At 36.2% G+C, this 10341-nt stretch overlaps 2 protein-coding genes across 5 annotated transcripts in view; one reads left to right on the top strand and one right to left on the bottom strand.

Annotated features, from left to right (window-relative positions):
• Window positions 1-547: 547 nt before the first annotated feature.
• Window positions 548-4614, top strand: LOC121898234 (caspase a-like). Its single transcript, XM_042413170.1, has 8 exons — window positions 548-905; window positions 2076-2360; window positions 2444-2520; window positions 2811-2987; window positions 3073-3307; window positions 3458-3628; window positions 3759-3868; window positions 4049-4614. The coding sequence occupies exons 1-8, from the start codon at window positions 899-901 to the stop codon at window positions 4169-4171; spliced, it is 1185 nt and encodes a 394-aa protein (XP_042269104.1). The 5' UTR covers window positions 548-898; the 3' UTR covers window positions 4172-4614.
• A 2011-nt stretch (window positions 4615-6625) lies between these two features.
• Window positions 6626-10341, bottom strand: part of stx1a (syntaxin 1A (brain)) — a 63868-nt gene continuing 60152 nt past the window's right edge. For 2 of the 4 annotated variants that reach the window (XR_006096386.1, XR_006096388.1), the window contains exon 11: window positions 6626-10170. Coding sequence is in view for 1 of the 4 variants with exons in the window: in XM_042413172.1 (XP_042269106.1) it covers window positions 7346-7372 (27 nt within the window). In the remaining 3 variants the exon portion in view is untranslated. The remainder of the gene's footprint in view (window positions 10171-10341) is intronic. The other 2 variants (XR_006096387.1, XM_042413172.1) reach the window with 1 other exon arrangement.

The following is a 10341-nucleotide window of genomic DNA, read 5'->3' as shown; positions in this document are numbered from 1 at the left end:
AAAATGCATGGTTTAGTCTCAAACACAAGCAGTGAAATGTTACAATTGACTCCATAGTCCAGGTTAGTTGTAACATACCCTGAGGTGAAATGTAACATTATGAAATAAGGATTATGACAAATACTTAACATATTGAAAACTTTTTATTCATTACTTAAATTATTTTTGATGTTTTTTTTAACATAATTGGGATGTGTGTTTGTGTGTGTGTGTGTGTGTGTGTGTTACACTTTCATTTTAACATTATAATAAAACTAAACAAAATGTGCAAATATGCACCATCTTCATCAATTGAACATTAGTGTGTTTCTGTGTGAGTGTGTCGGTGTCTATGTGTGCCAAGTGTGTATGGAGTGTGTATGGCACTACAAAATGTTGAGAGGCACCCCCCTGGCTTTCTCTTCCATGACCTATGCATATTGAAATTCAAGGTTAACATATAAATACAATTAATTTTTTGCTTGGGGTAGGTTGTAACATTTTTTCACATGTTGTTACAACTAACCCAGACTCTTATAGGCATGAACTACCTTACAGCTAACAACTAAAACATTAGCACTAACCACTTGCATGAAAGATATCTACACAGACACACAATTAACATGATTTAAGTTTGATGAGTTCATCTACAAAGTGGGCAATACTATCACAAAAATAACTTGCCACAGGGTGCAACTTCCTCGGATGTGGAACAAGGACTAAATTGAGCATGTGCAGAGTGAATCAGGTGAATTGTAACATGTTCCTGATTGGAGAAATCGAAAGTGTTACAACTAAGCCATGTTACAGTCATCTCCGATCTCCCCTACGTACCTACCAGGCTACAGGGATCTGGGGAGTTTCAATGTACAATTTGCAGACTTCAATTTAAATAATCCAGTGACGTGAGACTTGCGCAATGGCAGGTAAGAGTTCTCGGTCTAAATGCACTTTGTAAGTAACATGACTTAAAAGTTGGCGGCAATGTGAAGGCGATCAGACAAAAACTTACATAAACTGTATTTACCGTGTGGAGGCGGTGAGGAGGATAGGGGTTAGAGATAATATTTCTTCACAATATTTCTGTTTTCTCAGTTTTACAACGAATGTGTGTCAAAGAAAAGTCTTGATGAGTCTGAATTTTGTTGTATATACCGCGTAGACTATTAAGTTTCACTTTGCTGATCGTTTATGACCGCTCCGTTTTGTTTTGTTTTGTTTTGTTTGCAAAAAGAAAAGAAGATGAAATAATATGATGCAACCTTTTTGTTTTTCGAAATATCGATTAACAGCTCAGTGTGTAAGAGAAAGATCTGTCGAAATGACAACTGCAATATGTTTTCTGTTATAACCGCCTCACGGTTGTCATTTCAAGTGTTTGTTCATAGAAAGGTGGAAAACATTAAACACGAGTTTATGGAGCTGAAATGTCCAAAGAGCGCAGGTCAGCCCGTAAAGGTTTGTATTAAAGTATCAGATTATGACAGAAAAGTGTACATTAAGTTAAAACATATATCACTTATGGTCTAATGATTTATGATGTGAAATTCTTTGGAGGCTTCTGCTCTGTGTGAGGAGGAAGGGCACAAACCACCGCCAACCCTCCTCCCGCGATATAAAAGGGAAGTACTCATAGTTTCCTATTACAGTGTGTTTGAAAACACATATACACACAAACCATGAAGAAATATTGGTAACAGTTTATAATGAGTTAAAAAATGCATGATTCATGATGATTTAATGCATCATGGATTCTTGTGGCTCACTATTAATTACTGTGAGTTTATGTGATTAGTTAATGCATAGTGGATCATCAGTTACTTCAAACATTAATTTATATTTATCACTTGAACATTTGTTTATTAACCTTATCATAAAGTGTTACTGAAATATGATTAAATCACAAATTGATTTCAGATGGTTTTCAGAATTTAAACATCCAAGCATCCTTTCATCACTGTCAGGATAAGTGGCAACCCCATTTGTTAATATTGGATATTACAGTTAAACTGAAGGATTAAGTGTTTTTTTATGGGTTGAGAATATTATATTTTAATTTTTTAAATTTATTTTTTGCTTTATGTTCCCTCCTCTAGACAAGGAGCTTCTCAAGGTGAGGCGTAACTTTGTGGAGAAGGTGAGCAAAGAAGTTATTAAGCAGCTCCTGGATGACCTTTTAGAGGATAGTTTCATGAATGACGGGGAGAAAGACTCAGTACTTGAGGAGAACTTATCCAGAGCAGACCAGGCACGCTGCCTCATTGACTTAGTGAGGAAGAAAGGAGATGAAGCCAGCAGGACAATGATTGCTCAGCTTCAATGCAGAGATCCCTCACTTCACAAAACCCTGGGTCTGTCTTCTGGTCAACCTGCTGAACCAGGTGAGCTGACATATTTCATAGGTGTAGTATACATGTAGAAGAACTTCATTTTGAACAGTGACGTTGTGTTTTGCCGTTCACAGCTGCAGAGCCCCAGACGGTGCAGGGTCTGTCTTTGCAGCAGAAGTCGTCAACCACACTCAAACGAACCGATGATAAGGTTAGTCATTCATAAAAGCATTATCAAATATGTCACATGGTCTTAACTGATAGATTTATCTTCAGCTATTTGCCAACAGTGGAAACATTATAGAAAAATGTAGTTCTGATGCAAAATGAACCAACATTAAGTTGGTTTCTTGTGCATCATTCATCAAGAAATAAAATGGTTTTCTTTGAGCTTAATTTTTTTTCATTAAAGTCTACTAAGAAGTTCCAGTACATTTTTTCCTGTAAATGATTATAATAATTTTTTGATTAACTTTCTTAGTTTAAATTTCCATTTTTCAGCCCTACCTTGTGACTGAAGAATCCATTAGGAGTCGCATCGCCCTGCTAATCACTAACATAAAGTTTACTGATGAGAAATTAAACAGAGATGGAGCAGACATAGACGAGCAGAACATGGAGAAACTGCTTAAAGCGCTGGGATACGAGGTGGTGAAACACACAAACCTCACTGGAAAGGTACTTTTGATGACAAAAAAACACATTTTCTCTGGTTGATTGAGCGATACAGTAACTGGCATCTGACTTTTCTGTGTTCTCACAGGAGATTGATGATGCTGTAATTAAGTTCTCCAAACATCCAAAAGTCAAAGAGACAGACAGTGTGTTTGTGGTTATCATGTCTCACGGGAAACCGGGAGCTGTCCTCGGTGTCAACCATAAAAAGGGGCAACCAGACAAATTCCCCATTGATAACATTTACAAACACTTGGACACACAGAAATGTCCAGCACTGCTGAACAAACCCAAGATCATCATCATCCAGGCCTGCAGAGGAGGTGATTCTCATCTGTTCTTACAGATATTTGAAAGATGCTGAAAAAAACTCTCTGACTCTCTGAAAAAAAAGTCCTCTAATGTCTTGTTTGTTGTCTTTAAGTGATGAGGCTCATATACACTGTATTAAAAGTATGTCACATGTGTTGTAGGCAAGAAAGGATCTGTGCTTGTTAGTGATAGTGCACAAGCAGCTGTGGTTTGTGATGATGTGCAACAGCCAGATCTATCCCTGTCTGCTGGTGTCGAAGACATCGAGGAGGACTTTGTGCGACATGCACACAAGGAAAAAGACTTCATTGCTCTTCTTTCTTCCACTCCTGGTGAGTCTGTCTGAAATATTCTCAGATCTTATTCTAAAGCTCGAGAATGTAAACATCAATAATCTGCATTAATAACAGCTAAGAGTAGTTACCTTATGTAATAAAAACTGTCTGTATTATTTTCCTGCAGATACAGTCTCACATAGAGATGAAAATAAAGGGTCTTTTCTTATCCAGTACATTGTTGAGGTGTTCAACGACAGCTGGCGTGAAGATGACATTGATGAACTTTTCAGAAAAGTAAGTTTTGCAAGTGTAAACTCTCTTCAGGGTGTAAAATTTTCATGTATAATAGGATACAATGTATCTAGTGGAAAGTAATATCAGCTGTCAGGCAACAAGACCAAAGAGCAAGCAGTAATGATGTTCTTGTTTTATTTGTTTGCTTAATGTCATACACTGTTTGTTTCAACCTCACAGGTGATGCAACGCTTTGAAGATCTTTTAGTCCTCACTGAGAGAGGTCACGATACACAGATGCCAACCAAAGAAAGATGCACTCTAACAAGACGCTTCTACCTCAGGCCACAGAGTCAGGCTTGAGTATTGTGCAATGCAAAGTTTGTTTAACATTAAACATTATGATCAGAATGCTTTATAAGGAAGTGCTTTGCTAATGCAAAGTGTAGCCTTGAACTTTCTTTATTCTGCATGAAAAAGTAATCTTGTCTGCTCCACAGTTAGCTGAGGTGATGTAATAAATGTGTGATGAACATGATATGAAGAAAAATACTATTGAGAATAATATTTGTTCTATCTACCTGAAATGATCAATATGTACTCTTGGTGGTAAGAGGTGAAAACTTTCTTGTACTGTATAACTGCCACTGATGAATTATTATGAATTACACACTGCTGTTTTTAATCTGTTTTAATGGCTCCACCTGAAAATTATATTTTTTATCATTTGTTATGGTGATTTCAGACCTTAATAGATTGTAAGTAAAGACAGAGAATGGTTCGATATGTCTCTGAATTATCATTTATTCTTGTTTCAGTGTATTTTGTCATTTAATCCATGATTTTCATTTTTGTCTCCACCTAAACACAATAAAACATCGATCTTTTAGATACAGTAAAAGGCTACTATTACTCTTTTTAACAAACTAAAAGCACGTACACATTAAACCATTAGTGGTGTAAAAAATTAAGACTAAGGTTTGGTCTTCATATATTGATATAGATATTTATCAATTTCTGTGTAAGTGCAACAACATACAGCACAGCAAAGTTAACAGTCTTAATAGCAAATAACACTCAGCCCCACCAAGTGTAGCAATTAGTCATTATAGTCTGCATGAGATGAAAATATAGACATTATTGATGTAAAGCAGGAAACGGAGACCACCACCCAGTGCTTATTACGCACCTACCAGACTACAGGGAGCTGGGGGGTTTCATGTGCAATTTGCAGGCTTCAATTTAAATAATCCAGTGACCTGAGACTTGAGCAAAAGAGTTCTCGGTCTAAATGCACTAAATGCAAGTAACATGACTTAAAAGTTGGTGGCAATGTGAAGGCGATCAGACAAAAACTTACATAAACTGTATTTATCGTGTGTGTCTGTGTTGTGGAGGAGGATAGGGGTTAGAGATAATATTTCTTAAACTTTCTCAGTTTTACAACAAATGTCTGTCAAAGAAAAGTCTTGATGAGTCTGCATTTTGTTGTATATGCCACCTAGATGTTATTAAGTTATTAATTGCAAACATTTATTATACACTCTAATTGGAATTTGAGCTTGAAAAAGCCAAATTTCACTGACTCTAATGTTGCTGTACATGTGTCAACAAAAGCTCTTGAATCTTGAATCTAACTAAGGCATGATGATTTCATTACTGCGAGTTTATGTGACTAGTTAAAGTTTAAGGGCTCACGATTGTCATTTTGAGTATTTGTTCAGAGAAAGGTGCCACACACATTAGTTTATGGAACAATGTATTTTCTCATTTAATCCATGATTTTCCTTTTTGTCTCCACCTAAATTAAATAAAACATTGAACCTTTAGAACCCATTTTAGTTGCCTTCATTTGTTCCTATGAACTTACATGGCTGAGTTTTTGTTTATTTGAAATGAAAGTGAATGAAATGGGCTACATAGCAATAATGTTTGATGAGTTCTTGTTTAATTGGGAAACCCGGACATTTTATTTTAAGCAGCTTTAGCAGCAAATCACATTCAGGCCCAGCAAGAGTAGCAAATAGTCATTATAGTCTGCATGAGATGAAAATATAGACGCACATACTGTTTTAACAATGCTCAACAGTTACGAGAAGGCCTTTTCATACACTAAACATTAGATAACTAGACAAAAGAAGCAGTGAACCAAAGTGCTTCACTGAACCTGCTGCAGCGGTTCTCATAAAGCCGGTACTCGAAGATCCCCGAGTCTGCTTCGCATTGCCTGGCGCTTTCTGGGAAGTTCGCCTCATCATCAAGCCTTCATCACCAGTAGGAAACAGTAGGAAAACCATCTACCATGCTTCTGTCTCAGAGTTGACGCAAGAGATATTCAAAAATTACATTTTTATCGGCTTTACTTAGAGTTAATTGCCCCTCATTGCGTTTTTGATAACATCCATTCATTCTGTTGGCAATAACTTGTCAATTTACCCATTCATTCATGCATCCATTCACTCATTCATTTTAATTTTATATATGTACATATGCTTAATGTTTCCCTATTGATCCCTATTCCTTTAGTAGTTCAATAAATATCTTGATTTGTATTTGTATTCCTTTGTATCAGAAGATGGGGGTCCGTGTAGTGCTTAATATTAATTTCTAGTGTAGTGTTATTCCTATATGAGCATTATTGGGTTTCATATCAGCAGATGTACATGTATTTGGACTTTTTGAAAGGTAAATAAAAATAATCTTTATTAATACTGAGCCCTTTTAGAAGCCTTTTAGAATTTCTGTTATATTATATATATATATTTATATATATATATGGCTGCATTATTTCTTTAAATAACTACAGGGAACAGTATATTTATCTGGAATAAACACCATTTAATCCACTTATTAAAACACCCTGTCTCCATGAAGCAAGGCACAAACTCAGATTTAGCTTTTTCAGACAAACTTTACTTGAAAAAAAAATACTCAAATGAAACAAACAGAATCATGTTATCACAATACACAACACAAAGGCAACAAGTTGAGTAGGCAACATGGTAACATGGTTGCAGTCTGTGCATGTCTGATGTGTCGCCAGAAAACTGATATGAGAGTCTTTTACGGGGCTACTTTGAGATCATGCTGATGTTTTCATTGACTCTTCAAGTTCACTTATTAGAAATAAACAGAAAAGTAGCTTTACAGAAGGATATGCTCTGTTTAAAGCTTGAGATTTATAAAAAGACATAAAACAACAATGGTTTGTCACTTACAGATCAGAATTATCAATCCAACCAGACTAGACTCCATATTAACAGCTTATTTGAACATACTGGCAGTGTTAGAGAGCTTTATATCAGTTTACACTTTATACAAAACAAAGACACAAGTGGCTACTAACAAGCACTCATGTTCTTATCGCACAACTCACATGTTCAAACATGAAGATAAATGAACATATCCTTTTTCACCCGTATGCATGCACTCACTCAGACTCAACACTGGAGCAACGGTTGGAAATGCTGCACAATTGGTAAGGCCAGATAAAAAAAAGTACAGTAGCGTTGCTTCTGTAAACTAGAAGAGATGACTTTATGAAGGTTTGGCAGTATGACGATTCTGCGAGCAAAATATCCAACATCAGTACAACTGTCTTCTTTTCCCTTTTGCAATAGAATAAAAAAACACTAGTTTACAGTGAACTAAACCATGCAGGGTTTTTAGAGGGAGGTAGAGGAGATTAGAGAGAAAGTAAAGACTAGAAAAGATAAAGCCAACAGAGGTCTATAGATAACGTGGCCTTGACAACACTGCGGATAAGTGGCCTGTCACTTTGCCCATACAACACAAAATGGACTTTACAACTCAATAAGTGTCATATTTGGAAGTCGGAATGTATCAGTATAGTGTTACATATCATTTAGTAGCTTTTTCATTCAATAATTAACTTTTGGAAACATATCGCTGACAACACTCAACACTCAGATAAACATTTTGCAGCACCACACATTTACAAAATAGCAACTCATGCGAAAAACACCTCTGGCCCTGTACACTGTGTGTAAAATGTATCGTGTGTAACAACGCTTGTGCTATATGTGTAATAGATTGCATTCATGAAAAAAACATGGAACTGAAAAGGTGGATCTGTTCTGTTTTTGCTCTGTTGTGTGTGTTTTAGTGGGGACTGTGGCTGAGGTTTAGGCCAACACTCCCCCAACGACGGAAGCAATGATAATTCCCAGAACCACACAGCATATAATAATCATAATTTTCTTCTGAATAGTGTTAACAAGAACAGAAAAAAATCATCCAAGGCAGCAAATGAAGAGCAGAAGAAAACATGTTAGAAATATCACTTGTATTTTGCCAAACACATGTTACAATATTTATAATAATAAGAACAAAATGCAGTTTTGAGAAAGGCTGGTTTATTTTAATGTGTCTGGTGATGTTGTTGGAGTGTGACTGAGGTTTAGAAGCATTTTCACATCCACTGCTTTTACAACCATAAATCTTCGGTTCCTGCATTTTGTTCAGACCACATCAAACAACATACAGTATATTCAAACATGCCACAAACATGAATCATTCTTCATCTTAAAGCCACTATGTGTAGAATATGGGAATCCTCATTTTTGGCGACATCTAGTGGTAATATGAAAGAGGGTAATGTGGCAGACGACAATTCATGCAGCAGAGGCAGAAAACATGTACAGACTGCACCGAGATAGATTAATTTTCCATAAAAAATCCACACAGTGACTTTAAAGCAAACTAAACTTTTCTTTTAGCATGCATTCCTCAACATGAGTTCATAAACAGTCAACGTCCAACATTTAAAGTCTGTGGAATCAACAGTTTACAACAATTTTTAAAATAGTTTGACGTTTTGGGAAATACACTTACTTCCCTTCAGCTGAGAGTTAAATGAGAAGATCAGTAACACCCTTATGAATGGTAAACATGTATGAAAGAGAGGGGGAAGTAAACCCTGAACCTACATCATGTTTTTTGTCTGGTGAATGGGTGGCATCTTGGAGACTTGCAGTTCTTATATTTATATATTTCATCGCCCTTCAGTACCTGTCTACTTTCTTTCTTGATCTCCAGTAAGTAATGCTGTTTTTTTTTTTAAGGCTGTTTCTGTCCCTCACAGAGAGATAGTAGCAGCAACATCTTTGCTATGGTTGATGTGTTTTCTGCAGCCTTTGATTTAAAGTTTGGCTCCTTCTCTAATTCTAAGGCTAATATATTCCTGACTGTTTTTTGGATGACTCAATCACCAATTTCTCCTATTCTAAGGTTTTACTTCCCAGTTTTATAGGACAACTATGTCCTTTTGACTCTTGACTTTCCATCAACTCTCTGAACTTCCCCTTTCCTCCCAATTAAAGTAGTGTAAAAGAACCTTTACTTCCTTTTCTAGTTGCATGCTTACTGAGGTTAATCATTGCACTTTCAAATAAATTATATATTTCAATTATATTTATTATCAGAACTGCATGTATTATATGTATTATAATATAACACATCCATCGGGTTTATGTGCTGGACTATATCTTGGCCAGGTGCAGTCAGTACACTTCCTGGAGTATTGTCGTCAACGTGAGGTTGCCAAGCAACCAGCAGAGACTCCAAGAAGTAACTGCTCAGTCTCAGCACATAGCCCCTTGAAAAATAAACCACAACTTGATGTTTTTACACTTTTTACAGGTTTTTATTGATCTTCTCATCTAACCTTTGGCAAGAAACCCAATAAGCTAATTTCCCATATTATTGAACTATTCCTTTAGTGCTACCAACAGCTTATATTTGCAAAATAGTGATCTGGATAGACTCATTATCAGGGTTCTCAATGTAAGATTCATCTGAAAGGTTGACTGTTCATGAACTTACTCTATGCTGAGGTGTGTGAAAAATGAAAATGTTCTTTGAAACTCTGATTCCACACATGTTTATATTTATTATCAATTAACTTGACAATTTATCTGCCGCTTTGTGCTTGTAGAAAAACATGCAAAGCTCTTTAACAGACTGCAGAACATGCACATGACAAAGGTATATGAATCATGGCACACAAAGCACAAACAGATCCTCAAGGTACTTGACTATTTAGTTTAGAAAAAGCAAATTTTAATTGTTTTGTAATATAAAATATTTAAGTGCACAGAAGCATATTGAGCTGGTTTACTCATAAACGGCCTTCAGACCAGTAATGTAAGCCAGTTTCCCAGCTCACAAGCAATTACTGACTGTACATCATAAGACCCAGTATACAGTACATTTTTAACATCTGAATAATAAAGAGTGTCTCTCTGTGGGGGTTTCTTAAGGTCCTAACTGAGTCCAACCACAAGGGAAATAATGAGGACGGTCAGACATACTGCAACACAACCTCCTATCAGGATCATCTTCTGGATGGGGGAAATGGGAAGGGAAACAAGGAGAGCGTAGTTTCAGATAATGATTCAGTGGACGTAGGAGAGAATGAGCAGAGACAGACAGAAAGGAAGAAAGAAAGAAAAAGAGAAAGAAAGAAAGAAAGAAAGAAAGAAAGAAAGAAAGAAAGAAAGAAAGAAAGAAAG

Source organism: Thunnus maccoyii, chromosome 6, assembly GCF_910596095.1.
Source record: "Thunnus maccoyii chromosome 6, fThuMac1.1, whole genome shotgun sequence".
Lineage (NCBI taxonomy): Eukaryota > Metazoa > Chordata > Actinopteri > Scombriformes > Scombridae > Thunnus > Thunnus maccoyii.
This window is presented reverse-complemented; position numbering and strand designations above follow the sequence as displayed.